This window comes from Drosophila virilis, chromosome 4 (genome assembly GCF_030788295.1).
Source record: "Drosophila virilis strain 15010-1051.87 chromosome 4, Dvir_AGI_RSII-ME, whole genome shotgun sequence".
NCBI classification, from domain to species: Eukaryota; Metazoa; Arthropoda; class Insecta; order Diptera; family Drosophilidae; genus Drosophila; species Drosophila virilis.
This window is the reverse complement of record NC_091546.1, coordinates 24,630,906-24,653,300: the sequence shown is the minus strand read 5'-3', so window position 1 is coordinate 24,653,300 and position 22,395 is coordinate 24,630,906. Positions and strand designations below refer to the sequence as shown.

The following is a 22,395-nucleotide window of genomic DNA, read 5'->3' as shown; positions in this document are numbered from 1 at the left end:
AGGAACTTGAAGTTCAACGTAACAAGGAACAGACAATTGAGGCTCAAAATGAGTTGCAAAACATAATGCAACAACAGCGTGACGAAATAGCAAATGGCGCCGAGATGCTGAAATTGATGCGTCTCGAAATTGAAGCGTCTCGAAAATTCCTAGAAGAATTTCAAGTAACGGTGAACCGCAACTCGCACATCGGCGGGAGCGACGGGGGAGAGCAAGAAAGTGAAGTCGGCGATTTATTGCAGCTAGAGGATGGTCACACTGAAGAAAGACCACGGTCGACGGATGGCAACGCTGGTGCAGCTGATTACACTGGAACGGATGGCAACGCTGGTGCAGCTGATCACGCTGGTGCAGCGGGCAACGCTGGGGCAGCTGGAAGGATCGACGAAAGTGGCAACGCTGTCGGAGGCAACTTAAATAATTGCATCCAAACTGGAGCGATGATGTTAGCCAAGGAAATTTTATTAGAATTTACTGGAGAAAGTGAGGTGCGTAAATGGGTAATGCAATTCTTCAATGTGGCCAAGATCTACAGACTAAATGATATGCAACAGCACTTGCTTTGTATAAGCAAATTGAAAGGCGGTGCTTTGAAGTGGTTGCATGCAGACCCTATGCGCATCATTGCTCCGATTGACGAGATGCTAAATCAATTGGTTTTGGCCTTCGGGGGAGGATTTTCGAAGTCGGAACTACGACAGAAGTTCGAGGATCGGGTTTGGAAACCAGATGAGGTGTTCGCCACATATTTTAGCGAAAAAAGCATATTGGCACAGGACATCAACATTGATGTAGAGGAGTTAATGGAGGGTATTATTCGAGGCATACCTTGCGAAAACTTGCGCACTCAAGCTAGTATGCATTGCTTTACCAATCCGGCTCAAATTTTACGTGCGTTTGCAGCTATAAAGTTGCCAATTAAACGGGTACGAAACCATGTAGTGAAACAAACTGCACAGGAAGCACAGGCGGACAAACAACAACGTTGCTACAATTGCAATGTTAAGGGCCATTGGGCCAAAGATTGTTTAAAGCCCAAACGGGAGGCAGGATCTTGCTATGCGTGCGGCTCAAAGGATCATTTAATAGCAGGATGTCCAAATAAAAAGTATGATATGGAAAACAAATATGTAAGATACTTAAGAATTCATTTTAGTAACTCATTTAACAAATCAATAATTGCAGAATGCCTTATAGACTCTGGCAGCCCTATTTCATTTTTAAAGGAAAAGTTTGTGCCATTAAAAGTAAAGCGTATGCCAGATGCAAATTCGTATGTAGGTTTAAATGAAAGTAAATTGAAAAATTTTGGAAAAATTTTATGTTTTATGAAGAAAAAGTTAATAAATGTTTATTTTAATGTTATAATTGTGGCAAATGAGTCTATGAGGTATGACGCTGTGCTTGGTAGAGATTTTATGGATTCTTTTGGTTTAAATATTGATTTAAGAACATTAAAAATTGTGAACGGGCATAAAGTTGATCACCAGAATAATGGTAAAAATGATATCATAGCTACAAGCTACAAAGAAAAACAAAAAAAAGTGGACGATGAAGATATCAAACACGAGCAAAATGAAACTATATTGTTAAATGATAAAATCGTTAATAAGGAAATAGTCAGTAATGAAACTGGTAGTGATGAATTAGTTAGTGAGAAAATTGTTAGTCCGGAAACGCTTGGTGATAAAGTTGGTAGTGATGAGATAGTTAGAAATAAAATAATTAGTGGTGAAATAGTTAGAAATGAAGTGATTGGGATCGAAACTGTTAGTGATGAGATAGTTAGTTATGGAGAGCTTAAGCTCGAACCTGATAGTGAAGAAGTTGTTAGTGATGAAATTATCTATAATCAAACCGGGATTGAAAAAGTGATTATAGAAGATATAGGAAACAGTGCAGTTAAAATTAATAATCATGTTAATGAAGCGCCAGTGAATAGCGAAATCATGGGAGTGTTAGAAGAGAATTTTGAGAAGGATATCTTAACAATAAGTTGGGAAGATTCTAACAAAAGAGAAAATATATATATTTTAAGTGAAGATATTGATTACAGCACAAAGTGTGAATTTGAAAATTTATTTGAAAATACTTATGTAAAAGCGAAAAGGCCAAATCAGCCAAAATTAAGACATGAGTTAAGCATAAGATTAGAAAACGACAAAGTATTTAATTGTACACCTAGGCGGTTATCTTATATGGAAAAAGAAAAGTTGCAAGAATTATTAGACGACTATTTAAAAGATGGAATCATTAGGCCAAGTTGTTCAGAGTATGCATCACCTATAGTACTAGTGAAGAAAAAAACTGGAGACATGAGGTTATGTATTGATTTTAGAAGACTGAACAAAATTATATGTAGAGACAACTACCCGCTACCATTGATCGACGATTTATTAGACAGACTATGCGGAAAAACAGTATTTTCAAAGTTGGATCTAAAAAACGGGTATTTTCATGTTTTTGTTAATGAGCAATCTATTAAATACACTTCATTTGTTACCCCTTTAGGACAATATGAATTTCTTAGGATGCCCATGGGTTTAAAAACTGCGCCACATGTATTTCAAAGATTTGTTAATAACATATTTTGTGATATGATAAAAGATAATAAGGTAATTGTTTACATGGATGATATTATGATAGCAAGTACAAACATAAAGGAACACATGGAGACCTTAAAGGAAGTGTTTATAAGACTGGTGCAAAACAAATTAGAGTTGAAATTAGATAAGTGTGAATTTTTTAAAAGCAGCGTTAAATATTTAGGATTTGTGGTGGATAGTAAAGGCGTTAGGGCTGATGAAAAAGGGTTAGAAGCGGTTAAATCCTTTCCAATACCAAACAAAATTCAGGGAGTACAAAGTTTCCTAGGGTTATGCTCCTACTTCAGGAGGTTCATTTTAAACTTTTCTATATTAGCTAAACCCTTATATGATTTATTGAAAAAAGATAAGAAATTCAAGTTTGGAGAAGAGGAGTTTAAGTGTTTTAATATGTTAAAAGATAAATTGTTAGAGGCGCCAGTACTATCAATATATAATTACAAAGAAGAAATAGAACTACATTGTGATGCCAGCGCAGTGGGATTTGGGGCTGTTTTATTTCAAAAAAAAGAAGATAGGAAATTACACCCGATTTTTTATTTTTCTAAAAGAACAACCGAAGTAGAGTCTAAATATCATAGTTTTGAGTTAGAAACGCTAGCCATCATTTACGCATTACGCAGATTTCGTATATATCTGCAGGGAAAACGATTTAAAATAATGACAGATTGCAACTCTTTAACTTTAACGCTTAACAAAATAGATTTAAATCCGAGAATTGCTAGATGGGCGTTAGAACTACAAAATTACGATTTTGAGTTAGTGCATAGATCGGGCAAGCAAATGCAACATGTGGATGCGTTAAGCAGATGTTATGAGGACATTTTAGTTATTGAATCCAATAGTTTTGAGGACAATTTAGTTATTTGCCAAAGCAAAGATGACAAACTGGTAGATATTAGAAAGATGTTAGAAAAAGAAGAGCACAAGCTATTCGAAATGAGAAATGGGGTCATTTACAGAAAAACAAATGATGGCAGATTAGTTTTTTATGTACCAAAGGATATGGAAGAACATGTACTTTACAAATATCATGATGAGTTGGGACATGCTGGGAGAGATAAGATGATCGATGCCATTGGAAAGAGTTACTGGTTCCCATATATTAAGGAAAAAGCAATAAAGCATATAGGGAATTGTTTAAAATGCATTGCCTTCGCCCCCAAGACGGGTAAGAGTGAAGGACTATTACATAGCATACCGAAAGGAAACAAACCGTGGGAGATGATCCATATAGACCATTATGGACCAATTAATGCAGGAAGGGCTAATAAATATATATTGGCGGTGGTTGACGGATTTTCAAAATTTGTTAGACTATATACAGCAAAGACAACAAGTACGAAAGAAGCGATTAAGGCATTAAAAGATTATTTCAGAGCGTATAGTAGACCTAAGTTCATTGTATCGGACAGAGGGAGTTGTTTTACTGCAAAAGAGTTTGATGAATTTTTAAAAAATGAGGGAGTAACGCATATTAAAATAGCAACGGGTTGTCCGCAAGCAAATGGTCAGGTGGAAAGGTTGAATAGAGACTTGGGTCCGATGATGGCAAAAATGGCGGAGCCAGAAAATGGTTTACATTGGGATGTTATTATAGAAAATGTTGAATATGCAATAAACAACACACAACACAAAAGCATAAAGAAATTTCCAAGCGAAATGTTATTCGGATTACAACAGAAAGGAAAAGTTGTTGATGAATTAAAAGAAAAATTAGAAGAGTTTACACAGGTGAACACGTGTGATAAAAGAAATTTAGAAAATATAAGAAAGAGTGGAGAAATATATCAAAAAGAAGCTCAAATCAGAAATGAAGAGCGGATTAATAAAAAGAAGAAAGTATCAGTAGAATATAAAATAGGTGACTATGTCATGGTAAAAAATTTTGATAGCACACCAGGAGTTTCAAAAAAGTTAATACCAAGATATAAAGGGCCTTATAGTATAGAAAAGATTTTAAAAAATGATAGATACTTGTTAAAGGATGTAGAAGGCTTTCAATTATCTCGCAACCCGTACGTTGGTATCTGGAATAGCCAAAACTTTAAGCATTGGATGCGAAAATAGGCAATAAGCATTAGTTATAAAGATAGATACACATATAAAAGACAGAGATCGGGAGCTCTCTTTGTCAGGATGGCCGAGTTGTAATAGGATAAGAGCATCATTGGTAACCCTAGCCAGGGTATTATAGTGTCACTATCTATGTTAATTATAACAGTACGATAAGTAAATATCGATAAAGAAAAGCGGCTGCAGAGAAGAAGTGGAAGGCAGTCTCTCTACAGTACTAGCAGTAAGAAGACGTGTTGTTAAAAATAAAAAGGCAACCCGAACATAAGTTAAATCAACGAAGAAAATCATACTATTACACTTGTGACCAACTCTTTTCAACGCTTTACTCCGCATTTTGCATTCGCTTTGCCTTTCTCTGTCCCTCTCTCCACACTCTCTCCCTCTGTCTCTCTCTCTCTCTCTTTCTGTGATTATTTTACGTTCATTTCGACGCTGCATTGCTCATTAGCCGCGTTCGTCGGGTCGCCCGCATTTGCAATTTCTGACCATTATGGCCATTATCCAATTTCAATCACTTGTTCGCCACTTTATATCGCTTCATTGTTTACGCTTCATTCCCTTTTCCCATGCAACGCGCACAGTGGGGCCAACAACCAGCAATCAACGAACCAGCCCCCCACTCGACGCGCCACAGTTCGAACCACTTTTGTCGCTGCTCTGACGCTGCCATAATACAATTTTCATATAATTTAAATCATTTTGGGCAACATCGCTGGCCATAAAACTTTGTCTGCCTTTTGTGGGCTGTTTGGGCGTTGCCACTTCCGGCCACGCCTACTATCTCATTCCCGCCTGCAGTTGGCTCTTCTGTGGCGTCGAGTGCATATAAACATGCGCTTATTTTGTATCTAGATAAAAGCAAAAACGATGGCAACTGCCGTAGCTCGCTCTGCCCGGGCTCAACATAATCAACATTGCGTATACGCAGCGTTGTGTCGGATGCTGCTTTCCCTCTGATATAGCTGCTCTTACAGCTCATATTATACAATTGCAGGGTATTCCATGAGTTTGTTAACACTAAGTCATGTAGCAGCCATAGGACCAAATACCTTCTTTGTTTTACAAGATAAATTATTTACCTCTCCCCTTAAATATGTGGCTGATATGTGAGAAAAATGTTAGCATTATCAGAATACGATGGCTTTCATAAGAACAATCCGTCAAACATGTAATTTACACGTTGAGCTTTCCTAAATTTCAATATCAAATAGCTGTAATATTGATTCAAAATTGTCACATTATTTCGAGACTCTATTACTACATCTTAAAGCTTCCTTAGAAAACACAATCAGGTATTACGAATATAATGAAAAGCTTTTGTTTGATTCAGATATCCTAATCCTTAAATCGATTAAAAGTTGTAAGGGTAATCATTATTCGGCAACCTCTAGAATAATATTTTGCTTTCTTGCTGCTATTGATAATGCAGATAATGCCATAAAATTGTGCAAATATTTTTCGTTAGCACTAGGAGAGTATTTTGCATACCCTTGTCTCTTGTTCTCCTTCTTTTTTTTCTAAAATAATATTTTATTTTGGCTTTATCAACGCCTCGACTGGCGTGGTGAGGTTTTTGTTTCGGGTGGGCTTGCAGGATGTGTTTTTCTTTGATACTTATTCAATTTGCTGTTGCCGCTGCTGTTCCTTGTCTTTATCTTTATCTGCTGGCTACCGTTTGTTTTATGAGCTTTACGCTGTATGTTGATTTTGTTTTGCTTTTGACTTTCGCGTTTAGATTATAAATGTTTGGCAAATGTTTTCACAGTGTGTGTGTGTGTGTGTGTGTGTGTATAGTCCTTGTTGTTGTTATTCTAGCTGCTGTCGTGCTGTCCTATTATCCTGCCTACCCAGACTGCTGACTGTATCTGCGAGCCTACTTATATCTCTCTTGTCTTGAGCTTGTAATGAGTTTGCCTGGGCTCAACTGAGCTCAAGTTGGGTCTCTAATCCGTCCTGCTCCACCTCCCCCCTTGTGGGCATTTTATCCAACGACATCATGCGTGCATATAAAAAATATTTACACATGCATATATGTATATGTAAATAAAATATATGTACTTTATATAACCCAAGTATTTGCATACGCATAATTACCATATATATGCCTGATTTAATTTGAGCATCAAATGCAAACGTTAATGAAATATTAAATGCAATATATGTTTGTCATTAAATCGATCTTAATTGATTTTTAATTGCTTTCCAATAAAGAGTTAAAAAGCGCTCTTAAATGTGCATTATAAATCGCTTTCGAACCAGTCAACTTTATATTAAGAAGCTTTAAATCTGCTAAGATTCTAAAACAGAAACTGTTCGACTTTCGGAAACGAACTCGTGTTCGTACTTAAAGAGGATATATATTCAACATTTCCAGCTCTTATCTGAGATCGACGCATGCGGACAAACAGGTTATAATAAAAACCAAAATATCAATTATTTTAAAAATTATCGATAATAGTTACAATTGACAGCCAAAATGGCACATCCATTAATAATTCTCTAAATAATCTAAATGGCCTCCAAATATCTTATAAATTTAAAATGTTCCGAATTCTGTTTGAAAAATTCTCGTTTGCCTAGTATAGCGCATAGAGATAAGACATGCGCTAGAGATTGTTGTCTCAGAAAATGTTAAAAAAAAAAAAAAAACTCATTTCGATTTCAATGATGCAAGCCGCAAACTGCAAGCCCATTGACCTACTCTACCTCAACAGAATGGAACGGAACAGCGCATAAACTTGGCAAAAAGTGAAAACCTGATGCTACGGACCCAAGAAAATGTAGTTCGATGGCATTACGTGTATGCCACTTGAGCATGACATACGTGATTCGTGCTCAAAAGGCAGAGACGCACAAGACAATGCAAAACACTAACTGAGCTGGTGAGCAGGTGAGGCATCAGTAGAACTAACCGAAGATGTGACTGTGGCTATAGCTGTGGCTGTGGCAGTGCCTGTACCTGATATGCTGTCATGTAGCCAACAAAAATTCGGGTAAGCCCCTTGGCCAGCTCCTCACGTAGCTTTAGCCATTGTCAAGTTTTGTCGTGCACAAACTGCCAAAATGTGCTAAACAAAATGCGCCTTTTTATTTCCAGGCCATGAGAGGGAAAAAAAGTCTTTTGGTCTTTGGTCCATATGCAGGCCAAGAGCCCAAAGATGACGTTGATGGTCTTTCATTGGTGCTTGCGGTCTTCATGTCGATGTTTTTTGTGGTTTCTTTCACTTTGATTTTATGCGTGTGTGCATGTGTGTGTGTGTGTGTATCTTTGCCTTTTGTCTGTGCTACCTACGTGAGTTGCATTTACGTTTCTTAAATTTTATTCGGTTTTTTTCTTTTATAGTGAGTGCCACTTGCTGTGGCTTTGTTAAGCTGGTCTTAAGCTACAAAATTCTATAATCCAATTTTCACAGTATACGTAAATGTCACAAAAAAAGCAAAAAAGCTTACAGAAACTTTGTGCAAACGTTCACTTTGCTCTCACGTAGACAATTAACACGGCGTATACTTGATATTTGAAAATAAAAATACTAAGAAAGCGACATTAACAGATAACTTTCAGTAACAAGACCTAAAATTGGTCTTTATTTTTGCACAAGTCACAAGACCTTTCTTGAAAGACTATTTTTCCGGCACAAATAAATTTATCACGAAATAAAAAACACATTACACGAAATGTATCGCTTTTAGGGCTCTGTTAGCGTTTCTTAGTTAGCCAAAGACAAATAGCATTACATTATGCTTAACATTAACAGTGACTGCAACAGAGACTGTTAAGTAACGCATAACATAAATGATAAAATAAAATAAACAATTATTACAATATTGTAGGTTTCCATTTTAATTACAGTATTACGTAAACTGAGGGAACTCAAATATTTCCTCTACATATAATTTTATATTTGCAAAAATTACTCATTCAAAGAAATTTGATTTTAATTTCAATTTAACTTTTTAATAGGATTTCATAGCCCTGCGGGGAGTAATGTGTAACGAGCAAAAACATTGTTAATGATTCAAAAATACTTTTTAATGATCTGCTTTTTGTGTTGCAGTCAGTAAGACATCTCTTGAACTCTATAACGTAAAGCCCACCTAGCACTATAAGTCTAAAATATAGCATTTATATGCAAATATTTTTTTTAAAAGACATCTAAACTGAACTTGTCAAGACAATATTAATACCATTTAGCTGGCATAGGTAAGGTGAGTCAAATTAGGAACTTAACTTAACTTTTCACTTCCTTTAACATTCCTTCCCATATAGCTCGAAGTGCTTTTTGACATTTTTATTTGGCGGACTTGTTGTCCGGGTTTTCAGCTGCTGCGTTTTATCTGCTTCAATTTTTGTCGTAGTTAAGTTACTCTCATTAACTTGTTGTTGTTATATCAGTTGTTTTTGCATATATCTGCAACTGGCACGAATGCTGCTCAAAACGATTTTGCATTTCAAGCTTTGACACGCGGAAACGCAGCACAGAAAATGTGAAATGTGTGTGTGAGTGGGCGTGGCGGATCTAATTACAACCCTGGCAGCTTAAGTGAATAAATAAAAAAAACAATAAAAGCGAGCAGAAAACATAGCCAGTGGAAGAAAACAAACAGGCAGGCAAACAAGCGCTAACTACTTATGACAAATGACAGTGAAAGTGCATTAAGCGGTAGCTGCACCAACTTTTGAGGGGAAGGGTATCTGGAGGGGTTTGACGAGGTACGCGGGATGAGTACGTTGCGTCTGTGGAATAGTTTGTTGTTTTATTTTATTTTGCCGTCTTGTGCTGCAATTAAGTGGATTTTGAATTTGCATAGAACACGACAAGTTAATTTATAAATAGAGTGAAGCGGAGCATAAAACGCAGGCCACGCGAAAGAGAAAGGGAGGGAGAGAACGAGGAAGAGCGAGAGAGAGCTTCTGACAGGAAACATATATGTAAGGTTAGGTTGAGCACAAACTTGCACTCCATGCAGCACTATGAAGAATATATGAAAGAAGTTGTGCACATGCTATGCGCAAATAATTCCCAAATGGTTAAAGCACCGAACTGCAGAAAATATTTATCTTTTATGTACATCTTGAAGTTAGATCAATTCAGATAACAAGAATTCCATAAAATTTTAAAGGGGATTTTTTATTAGCTTATCAAACCTTTTTATACTCTGAACCCATTAAAAAAGGGTATTAGGGTATATTGTATTTGTGCGAAATCCAAAAGTATGTAACAGGCAGAAAGAAGCATCTCCGACCCCATAAAGTATATATATATTCTCGATCAGCACCAATAGCCGAGTCGATCTAGCCATGTCCGTCCGTCCGTCTGTCCGTACGCAAGGATCTCAGAACATATAAGACCTATAGACTTGAAATTTTCGATGTAGGTGCTCCTAGTGCCTGCGCAGGTCAAGTTTGTTTCCGATAATCGATAACTAACTCCGTTTCCAGGCAATCGATAAAAGTTGATATCGATATCCTGTTTATTGGGCAATTTTGGTAAATAAGAGGTAGAGTCCCCAAACTTGGCATATAGCTTCTAAAATAGGATATATATATGCATTTGATGTTGGAAGAAGAGGGAGCAGGGTATCCCCTAGTCGGGAGCTCCCGACTAGAACCTCTTACTTGTTTTAATATAAAATTTGTATTTTAAACAGACTTTGTTCTTTACAAAAAATTCAATGAAAAGTATCGTGAATTTTGTTTTGTTTTTTTTTTTTGAAAATGGCTACTTATAAATTTTGATTTTACAAAACTATGCAAATATTTTAACCTGGAAAAAAAACCGGTCCCTTAAATTTATTACATATATTCTACATATTTATCAACACCAACGTAAGCTCAAAGCTGCGTATTGTGAAGTAGACGCCTCCAATCAAATCGCCGACTATGAGTACTCGTTATTGATTGATTTTTCAAGTAAAACAATTAGTTACTCACTAAAAAAATTGTTATACATATCAAATAAAGATAAGTTCAACTATCAACAAATGGGCTGCAGTTTATTTCCGCTGCGAGGCTTGAAACAAAGAAGTCTAGTGTAGGTTTTGCGATAAGTAATCTTCAAATTTAAAGTACATGATCGATAACTTTCTTTATTGTTACCTATAAAAGGGCTTCTAACAATAATGCTAGTTATTCAGTCTTGCAAAAATGTTCGGGCATTCATTAGCTCTATTCTCAACTCTCAGCGTGGTGGCTATCGTTTTAGCAGATCCTGTCGGTAATGTTAAGTTGCTTTAACATGCGTTTTACCAGGCATATTTAACAGATTTAATACATAATTCATAAACACAGTGCCACCAGCCGAATTCGCTATAATCCAAAATGGTATATATTACTTTGAGACAAATACAGCAAAGAACTGGTTTGATGCCAGTGAGGCTTGTCATCGTATGAGCGCCGAATTGGTCACATTTGAAACATTGGAGGAATGGAAAGCTGTTAATAAGTATATTGCTGATAAGAACATTGATGGAAAATACTGGACGTCAGGAACTGATTTGGCTGTCAATGGTAAACATTCCTGGTTTACAACTGGACTACCATTGAATATAAATATTTGGGCACCTGGCGAGCCTAATAATCGATTTGATAACGAACACTGTGACCACATACACAACACACTAGGGTTGAATGACTATAATTGCAACAGCGTTAGTTTGTATATTTGTGAGGCTCGTCGCAGTTGTGATTAGGGTATTATCATATAATTGTTATCATAATAAAGATTCTTGAATAAAGATGGGCAAAGGTACAGCCAAAATCAATACCTTAGCCAATTTAATTCACAGTTCGAAAACTGCAACGTTTATGTTGACCAACTATTTTCAGCTATCATTTCCAACAAGCAATTTCACATAACATAGATTTAACATAGATTAAAATTAATATAACACAATACTCGTTTTTAACACACTCTCCAGCTCATCTTCTTTATAATCAAAACTGTTTTTTGTTTAATTGCTTTGAAATTTTTTTTATTAATTATAAGCTTAATATTCAACCCGAGAATTGCCGCTTTTTCCTCTTTAAGCTAGCATTTTTGCCCTCCAAACGAAACTATTTGCGCCATCTGTTTTAGGTAATTATCCTTAAGAACCGTTGCAATCTTTCCATTGCTGGGACCAGTTAAAAATGTTGCCTTCTTACCCGACTTTTCAATCTTGTTGACCACGGCACGTGACCAGCCTCAAAATGTCAATGCAGCTGCTAACGAATCGCTGAAGTTTTAAGCAAAGCAATTGCACTAAAATCGGAAATGCTGAAACTGAAAATGAGGCATATGAATCAGCACAACAACAACAACAACAGCTGGCAAGAGCAGTGAGCCGGAATGTGGCCAGGGCTAAGGATAAATCCGTTGAAAGAATAAAGCAAAAGGAACGAGTTCTAGTATTAGCGAGCATAAGCACGATTTGGGTCAGTTACATCAAAAGCAATGAGGGGCTGCCCCGAAACAGGCGCAACTTAATCATCATCATCATCAACATCATCATCATTATGTGCCCCAAACATAACCGTCAAGGCTGTGCCCTCAAGGCGCCTCTTGTTGTTGTTTTTGTAGTTCTCGTAGCTGGCAGCAAAAGTTGAAATAAATTTAATTGAATTTCTGCAGTGACACACAAAAGCCAACAGCAACAAATAAAAAGCCAAAAAATAAAAATACAGTAAGAAAGCCATGGAAAGTTTATGTTTCAAATTAATGAAATTAATATTTACGCAAAATGTCGAAGCCTACAGAATAAGAGAATAATGCCAAACAAAAAGTCGAACACAAGTATCATATTTGCGGCATGACAATGGCATGCGTACGCTAAAAAACCCTATTTAATTGTACATTATTTAGCGACATTTAACAGTTATGTTAAGTTGGAGCTAACATAAGCAGTTGTTGCCGGTAATAACAGAGTCTATGGATGCTAACATAAACTGTAATGGCACTGTTAAAATTAACATATGTGCATCGTGCACTGAGAAGGGGGCTGATCTTTAACATTGTGATCGTGCCCTAATACCGTTGACTTAGTTGGGTTGATAAGAGATAGAAAATAGTTTTTCTATCCTAACTATCATACACATTATGAGATTCACCAGAAAACTAAATTGGTTTAGTTACAAAATTATGTATGCCTATGTTAAAGTTAATTCGAAGATGCACACAGCGCTATGTTAGTTAGCACAATTAGCCCTAAAAGTATGCTACACCTAAGCAGTGATTTTGCAATTAAAAACTAACAGTTGGTTAACTGATAAAACAAGCTCTTAGTTATATTAAAGTTTAAAAAGGACTTGTCAATGTTGCCAAAATACTTTTAAAATGTTGCTTTTTTATACCCGTAAATGTTACGCGAAACTTCTATTATTAGGTTAAGAGCATTTCAAGGAAAATGAATGTTTGTCAAGTTGCCAACGACACGGAGAGATAGCTATGAAAGCCTTAACAATAAAAGAAAGCAACATGACAAAGTGAATGCTAAATCTAATTTCAATAAATAAAAGTGACATTAAACAAAGAAAAAACCACTTAGTACCCTGGTTGCCTTACTGTCTGTCTAACATCCTTCCTGTCTTCCTGTGACAAAAATTCGTTCTGTTTTCTGTCTATGAAGGAGGGGGCCTGGACTGTAAATGGCAGTTGGTTTTGGGTTAATTAGCCAAGTGAACGTTGCGGTTACGTGACTGTCACACACTTACACACACACACACACACACACACACACACACACACCAGCACACTCTCGCACACCCACGCTAATTGCAAAATCCTATTATGTATCCATTAGATACTCACACAAGCGTCAAGCTACTCAGCGACACATGTGAACAGCACTCTATAGACCACATTTAGCAAATATATAAAATTGAATTTGAAATTCGTTTCAAAACTGTCTGCCAAAGGTGCCCAGCTCTCACTGTATATCTGTCTATATAAACATATATATATATATATATATATATATATATATATATAATATATGTATATATGTATATTTGAGAATCTTCCCAAGTTTGGCGCTCATTATTTTTATGCACAGTTTTAATGATGCTGCAACTCCTTTTGGCCCAATAAATTGGCATATTGTGTGTGGTAAACAAAGTAATAATCATAAAAATAATGGGTTATAAATGAGATGAATGGTAAAAGTTGCGACGTCATTCGTACGAATATATAGAAAAGTTCAATTTGATGCTTGTCATTAGACATTGGAAGGTCGTAAAGCGAGCTCATAAATAGCCAAGTCAAGATATAGTATTAAAGCGAAACACACATTTATACATTTTGCAAAACTCTTTTGCATAATTTTATCATTAATTTACGTGAGAAATGCGACTTTGGGTTATTTAAATTGTAGCCAGACTAATAACATTCCCAAAAATAATTCTCAATACTTTAAATGTTTTCCGTTTAAAATTATATATTAATATGTTTTACATAATTACATATCTATATTATTTACATAATTTATAAAATGACAGCTTTCGTAGTTTCTTTCAAACATAACATACGAATTCTTGTAGATATATCAGACAAAAAGTAACAAGTAAGAGGTTCTAGTCGGGAGCTCCCGACTAGGGGATAACCTGAACCTGCTTCTTTCAACATCAAATGCATATATATATTCTATTTTAGCAGCTGTATGTCAAGTTTGGGGACTCTAACTCTTATTATTTACCAAAATTGGCCAAAAAATAGGATATCGATATCGATTTTGATCGATTGCTTGGAAACGGAGTAAGTTATCGATTATCGGAAACAAACTCGATCTGAGCAGGCACTGGGAGCATATACATCTAATTTCAAGTCTATAGCGCTTATATGTTCTGAGATCCTTGCGTTCATACGGACGGACGGACGGACATGGCTAGATCGACTCGGCTATTGATGCTGATGAAGAATAAATATACTTCATGGGGTCGGAGATGCTTCCTTCTGCTTGTTACATTCATTTGGATTTTACACAAAAACAATATACCCTAATACCCATTTTTAATGGGTTCAGGGTATAAAAAACACTTCATATAAGATAACAGAAATCTGCAGACAATCAATTGCCTTGAATTATAAATTTAAGTTTCCTATTATTTATTTGATTTGCAATATTTCAACAATTTTACAATAGCCTTTCTATTGCTCATAATTTAGCCCGTAGTTGTAAACAGCAGAGAAAGAAAAACAAATCTGAGCAATTGTCGAAATTCGCATCAATATGGCAGCAGTTTGTTTACATGATATATGTGCACTTATTGATAACATATTTATGGCCATTAGCATTTGAGTTAACATTGCGTGGCGAATAATTTATACACTGCGCATGCAAATGTGCGAAATAAACAAATTTACAATTAATTTCCTGCAGGGGGAAATGATACAAAACGATTTGCATCGCTTCGATATACATTTTCAATTATGCATAATTGAAACGGGGCTTAAAAAAAAAAAACAACCAGTGTGTGCGAAGTAGTGAACGACCAGTAGATACCCTGACATCTGACTTTGACTTCAATTAGAGTTTAATTATGCAATCGGAGCTTGAATTAACAATAATTTATGCATGTTTGGTATTTAAAACTATTTATATCTTTCAGACAATGAAATATCTTTGAATGAATATATATATATACTTGATGGGATCGGAGATACCCCTTGCTCTCTGTAACATACACTTGCATAAAATCATTATGCCCAACTATGCATAAAAAAACCAAATCATTTGACCAACAGCTGGAGATAATGTGCATAACTATTACTTACTCGTTGTGTGGTATATCCTCATCCTGATCGGCAACAGCTGGGCATATGCGCTTTTGGAATATTAACACGCCCAGCAACAGGGCCAGAAAGCAGCTCAAATGATTGCGCTCCATTTTGTGTTTGCGAGAATTTGACAGTTTTTCCTTCTTTTTTTTTATTATTTAGGTTTCGATTGAATCTGCGGCTTTGTAACCGAACCACTGAATAAACTATTTTCAATTTACTCGCACGAATTTCATATTATTTGTTTATTTTTATTTATTTTATGTTGGTTTTGCGTGCTGCAAAGCCACAAAATAGTTTACCAACTGAATTTCAAATTTGTTTTTATTTATTGACGATTTCCACTTGATTTTTTCGATTAACAAGTTGGCGTTTTTTTTTATATTTTTATATTTGATGCATTTAATTGTGTCAAGTTTTAGAAATTGTTAAATTTCATTTGTTTGTTTTAAAACATGAGTTTGCCGCATTTTTATTAACTGCCAACAATTATTCTTATTGCATTTCTGGTAAAAGTTAAGCATTTTCACAGTTTCTTTCAGTTAGACACGATTAATTGATCCGCTGGATATGTGTGCGTTTGTGCGTGGGATTTATTTGTCCTTGAACAAGTCGAAGCTGAAATGGAAGCAAAAATGTATAAATTAGTGATACGCTCCGAATGTAGACATCAACTATGATTTATCAAAAAAATACATTTGAACTGAACGGGTTTTGTGCTCTATTTAAAATAATGAAAATCGCGTAGAAAGGCGAGCTGTGTTTTTAGACAATAAAGATAAGTGATAAGCGAGAGAGAGAGAGAAAGGGAGAGAAGAAGATAGAGTGGCACCTTAAGAACAGTTTCTAACTTAAAAATAAAGCGATTTACCTAAAATGTTAGATTCAGAAAGAATGAGAGATTCAGATAAAAAGATATGGAGAGTAAGCATGAGACAAAGTGAGAAAAATTACGAGAGTGAAAAGAGAGAGAGAAAGAGGGGGAATGGGTATGATAAAAATAATAAATATAGTGAAGCAAAGGAACGGGAGTAGAAAAAGAAAATTATTCAAAAACTAAACTTCCACCTTTATGTTTTATCACAATCTAGATCTGGAAGCCTTACTAGAGGAAAGGAATATTCGCCTATAGTAAAAGATATTTATAAATTGAAATCAAAGCGAAGACAGTCTGGCTAACATTTCCATATGAGCTCATCTTGGGTTCTTAAGGATTTAAATACCAGCTATTTTATATTTTACTATAAGGCTAACATTTCGTATACTTTTTTTAACAACAAAAATCACATATCCGGTTTATTTGGTCCCAATTAAATTTGGTCTTTAAACAAAGATTTTCTTTTGAATTTATCCAAGCTAAACTTTGCTTTTATTATTCATTTCATATAAAATAAAAGATTTTTAAGCTATGGGCCACACAAGTTCAAAACAAAATTATTTAGACTGAAAATGTAATGAAAATATGCTTGCAACGGGCTCTTATTGGGCTGATCCATGCGGAGGTTGAGTTTGACCTAGAAATGCGTTTCCCAACACACACACACACACACGCGCATAAGCACACACGCACACAAATGCAAACAGGCGATAGCATAAAGTTATGCTCGGGTTTCGAAGTCGAATCCTTCCTCGCTCGCGGTGACGGCGCAGTCGCAATGGCAAAGGCGGCCCATTCAGCTGGCCCCCACTTCTTCGTGGCAGGCGGCCTTTTTTTTTTGTATGAGCATGCCACCCCCAAAAGGCGCACATAGCTGTACATTGTGCGAGTTGCTCGATATGTTTGTGTGTGTGTGTGTGTGTCCCGAAGGATATCGCGTAATAATTTTCATTAAACATGGCGCAAGCCTTTGCGGCCCCGCACATAACTTTCCCCCCGCTTAGCACCCGCACCCGCAACGACCGCATCCGCATGAAATAAAGACAATTTATTGTGACCGATACGCACACACTTACGCACACATGTTCAAGCACACACACACACACACAAACACATATATATATATATATATTTTTATATGCGCTTTTTGTGCTTGTGTCTTCTTTTTGCCAGTGCACGCTGCACATCAAAAACTTTGACAGAAATGGAGCGGCAGCCACGCACAGGATGCGGCCCGAGCACTCCCTTTCAGCGACGCCTAAAAGAATGCAACACATATTCCAAATGCAATGCCAACACATGCCAACTAATGGGCACCACACACGCATACAAACACTCGCACACACACACACACACACACACACACATTACTCAAATTATGAATCTATGCATGTGATTTATTCGAAATTATAAAGTCAAACTACGAGCTGACGAATCCGTGATGCACTTGCAAATGCATGAAACCAATTTGATGCATATCTCTTTCAAGTTTAAATAGATCTCAAAAATAGTTTATAAATTTATAAATATAGCTTATATAGCTTAGCAAGTAAAAGATACTTCTTCTACGCAACTCTTCTTCAAGGCTATGCCTCCTAGAAAGTGTATCTATTAATTTATAATAACTGTAGAGTCTATATATATTTAGATATTTTATAAAAGAATTGTATATATTGTTTTAATATTAACTATTTCAATTTTCAATCAATTCTACTATCTACTAATATTCTTTGAAATTGTACAAATTTGTACAAATATTCTAATTAGGCTTTTAGCTTTTATTCGTTTTGTCAACTACTTATAAATGAATAATAAATTAAATAATATAAACAAATAATTATTATCACTATTATCGTAATTGTTTTAATAAAAGGCTACACAAACTCGACGAACATTGTAAAATTTCATGTTTTATAACATAAAAATTGTAATGAGGGCAGCATTCTGCATATACCTAGCCAAATACACCTGAGCTCCGCTACTATTAAGTTGATGCGAAAGTTTAAATGTAAAAATGGGAAATATACTACATATTAAATTATTAAGGCATATGAAACAAACAATCTGCATATTCCTTACAAATAAATAATGTGTTCTATTAGCTTTGAAGATCAAACAAATGAGCTCATAATATACCCATATTACAGCGTAGCAGCATTAAAGAGAATACATATATTTTAATATGTTCAAGTCATCGAAAAACTATTATTTTATTTTCTAACTGCCTCACGCTTCAATATAAAATTCAAATGCTGCACGTAGAAAGCATATTGCAGATGGATGAACTAAAAATAATAATAGTTATAATAATAAAACAATATATATATAAAAATAAAGTATGTGCAACACGGCGTATACGCAACCGGTTAGTGGAAAAACGGGCGCTGTTTTGTGAAAAGCGAAAGTTTATAGTTGGCGCACGTTCATAAAGTTTTGCGTGTTATACGAAAGATTTATTATATCGCATATATCGCAATTTTCCTTTCCTTTTTTTTTTTATATTTCATACTTTTTATGCTGTGTTTGCCTTTTGGCGTCTTTTTTTTTTATGTATTTCCATGGGTTTTCGGTTTGTTATTCTCCCGCTGCAACAACAACGACAGCAACACTAAGTGGCCGGGCAAATATGGCCTTGGGAGTTTTCGGTAACGGAATTAATGGGATTGTGAAAATTTTCAATAGCAAACTTTCCACGGCATGTTTGTGTTTGTGTGTGTGTCGGGTAATATAAAAATTTTTGATAAGTTATAAATCTGCTTGGTCTATATATAAGTTTTTATGTGTGTGTATGTATGTGTGCGTATTTTTATGACTTGTCTGGCAATTGGACGAATATAATTGGAAAGACTGTTAATATGGGCTTACGGCAATAATGCCGATGACAATAGGATTTGTGTTCAGAAAATGTCAACTCATCAAATTTAGCTGCACAGTTAGTGATGACACTATCGATTAAGTATTTATAGCGATAGTTTTGGATTTAAATATGCCTTTCTCATCTGAAAATATGTAAATGGGCATTCGCTGCATTCCTTAAAACAAAATATGAGCTGAGTTTCCAATATTTATTTATTTACATGTAATCTAAAAATTTCGAACTTAATTTATTAGAAATTCCAAAAGCTATAAATTTAACATGCCTGAAAACTATTGTTCTTTCTTTGAGTATCTCAAATTAACTTGGCAAAAATCTAAAAATTTGAATTCATTCTTTTCAGGTTCATTCTGAGCGCTTCATAAATTGCGCAAGCCCTTCTTAACTGGCAATATCTTCTTCTTTAAGTCGACTCCTTGGAAACAGTGCTGCCAAATCCTCTGACATGCTGTTGCCAACATGCTGCAGTACTCGAAACCAATTTGTTTGGCCAAAGCCAAGAAAGGACGCAGCAGCCACAGGCCAATTTGTTTGCTGCTTGCTGCCTTTTCGGGCCAAAAAAAAAAAAGGAAGAAGATGCCAAAGGATGCACTTCTAACGGAACAACTACAGTGACAGGCGGCAATTAATTAAGCTGATGGCAAACGCAGGACGAGCAGACAGACATCTAGAGATAAAAATATTGAAGGACGCAATGAAACCAAAACCAAGGATAATACAGATTACGCTAACCAATACAGTGAACGCTCGCAAAAGTCAACGTTTCATATCTATATGAGCTTTGTAATTTTCAGATAAATATTGGGACTGACAGCCATATTCAGCCAAGGAAAATAAATTTTGTATTAATTTTTATACATATTTTGAATTGATCCAAAATTAAAAATAGACATGTATGGATCTTATCTTATGTGTGAAGATATCAAAGAAGTGCAAGTCATCTTTTTGTATAATATTTATTATTTAATAGCACAAATGTGCACTGGCAAATTCTAATCCAAGCGCTTGTTATAAAAAATTTAAAAAGCAAAAACATAAGTTTCACCTTATTTCTATTGACAACAAGAGGTAAAAGCGCTTAATTACACATCTTTCTATTCTTTGATGGAATTTCGCAGATTGAAAAAATGTTTCAAAACGAACAAATCCAAAGCTAAAAACATTTAATTATTAAATATTTTACAACGTATTCAGATTCTGATATCGAAACACTGGCATTTCGGGAATTTCTATATATCGAGCGATGACTGTAGCCTGTTACACACACACACACACACACAAACATTATGTAGGTGAACGGCTTAGCAAAGAAGCTGTGCGTTAGTTTTTTAACACAGTTTACGGGGGTGTGTGTAGGGGATGGGGATGGGGGGTATATTGTAGTGTTTGCCGAGGTTACGAGGCATTGGTCAAGCCTTGAGATTTTACGCAGCTGCGTAAGCTGCGTGGCTGTGTAGTACACGATAATACCGTTATTATGTACTACACGAATACCAACAACACATATACATATATACAAAGTGTAGGCGAGTGTGTGTCTGTGTGTGAGCGTGCGTAGTAGTAAATAGTAAAATGACATAGCATACTTTTTTGGGCGCGCAACACACACAAGTGAAATGCGCACGCACACAATGTCACACAAATTTTGATTTATAGCACCGCTTGAAACTTTTGCTAATTTATGTGATTTTTCAAACAAAAAAAAAAAACAAAAAAAAAGAGAACAAACTAATGATTTCCAGCGCTTTCCTTTTGTAAATGCGTGTGTGTTTGTGTGTAATTTTATTGTGCAATCAACGACTGCAGCTTCATATATGTGTGAGAAGCGCTCTCACGCTCTTTAAAGTCGCTCTTTCGAGTTTGCTCCCACTCCCTCTCTCTCACTCACTCACACTTACTTGCTGCTTAGCGCGCCAAATTCGCAATTTCGAAGCTCCAGTGCGAAAAGTGCTGCTTGACCAAAAACAAAAAAGTCTGTTGTAAAGGGGGCGACGGCGGCTGCTGCTGCTAACGCCTGCTCTGTGTGCAGTGAAGCGCAGCGCAGTCGACGGCGACGGCAACGTCCACAGATTTGCCGACAAAAACACACACGCTACGTTTTTACTACGCGAACGTCGGGCAGGACCGTTAACTTTCGAAAAAGCTCGCGACGAGAGACGATTTATATGGCTGCGCGGCGTTGGCGTTGGCGTCGGCGTTTGAGTTGGGCTCTGCTCTTCGGCTTTTTGGCGCTCACAAGTATTATACTACTACACACATACATACATATACAAATATATGTGTGTAACGTATATATATATAAATATATATATATAATTGTATGTCTATTTATACATGTATAAGGAATTTTTTCAACATTTGCTTTTAAGAAATTGTAGTGTACAGAGATTTTCACATGCGTTTTCTAAATTGCACTCGCGTTTATTTATTTTTGCTGTATGCGTTTTTCTCTCATGCTTTACAACACTAGATTTTTAATGTAATTTTGAGCGCACTTTGCTTGTCTTTTGTTTTTTTTTTTAATTTGCCAAACACATTTAATTTTTAATTTTTAATTCATTTTGTCAATTATTCGCACACTTCTATGGTGTTTTATATTAATTATGGTCGTCGCGTTTTAGTTTTGTTGTTTTGTATTGGGCTTCAGATTGAATTCTTATGTCTTTTGGAGCTTCGCGCAAAAACGCATCCACACTCGCCTGGTTCACGCACCGAACTGAAACTGAGAGCGCTGCGCTCTTTGGGCGCAATGCTTTTGGGAGCATGTTGCTCGCCATTTCGAAAGCATAAATTGCTGCGAGGGGGATTTCGTATTATGGAGCGGCTAACATTTCACTTGCCAAAGACACGCGCTCGCCTTGTTGGGGTTGCAACGGTTTATTGTTCTTTTTGGTGATGAGCTATCACCCACACTGCGTGTCACGCGCTGCTTATCGATATATTGAGAAACGCACTCGAGAAACGCACTCTGACAAAAGCTACTCTATGTGACACGATGGTTTGAGGCAGCGTTCGCTGCATTGAAATGTTTGCTAAATTAAGGCACACAAAAAAACGGAAAGCTTTGATTCAAAAAGCTCTACTGATAGTCATAAACTAAGCTTTCAAACATGAATTGGCTTCCCTTACGCGAAACTGAAAACTAGAAAACAGAATGTTGGAAGAATGTTGCTCGACATACAAAATATTTTAGATTGATATCGCATT

The 22,395-nt window shown here is 35.9% G+C and overlaps 1 protein-coding gene and 1 long non-coding RNA gene across 3 annotated transcripts in view; one reads left to right on the top strand and one right to left on the bottom strand.

Moving 5' to 3' along the window:
* Nucleotides 1-21,916, bottom strand: part of stol (voltage-dependent calcium channel subunit stolid) — a 59,036-nt gene extending 37,120 nt beyond the window's left edge. For both annotated transcript variants that reach the window (XM_032437615.2, XM_015169691.3), the window contains exons 1-2: nucleotides 21,087-21,916; nucleotides 15,434-16,054 (exon numbers count right to left, since the gene is read on the bottom strand). In XM_032437615.2, the coding sequence (XP_032293506.1) occupies nucleotides 15,434-15,546 (113 nt within the window). In that variant the 5' untranslated portion in view covers nucleotides 15,547-16,054; nucleotides 21,087-21,916. The remainder of the gene's footprint in view (nucleotides 1-15,433; nucleotides 16,055-21,086) is intronic.
* Nucleotides 7,009-10,668, top strand: LOC138911183 (uncharacterized). Its single transcript, XR_011416561.1, has 2 exons — nucleotides 7,009-7,678; nucleotides 7,783-10,668. It is a non-coding gene; the product is annotated as an uncharacterized lncRNA (long non-coding RNA).
* Nucleotides 21,917-22,395: the final 479 nt, after the last annotated feature.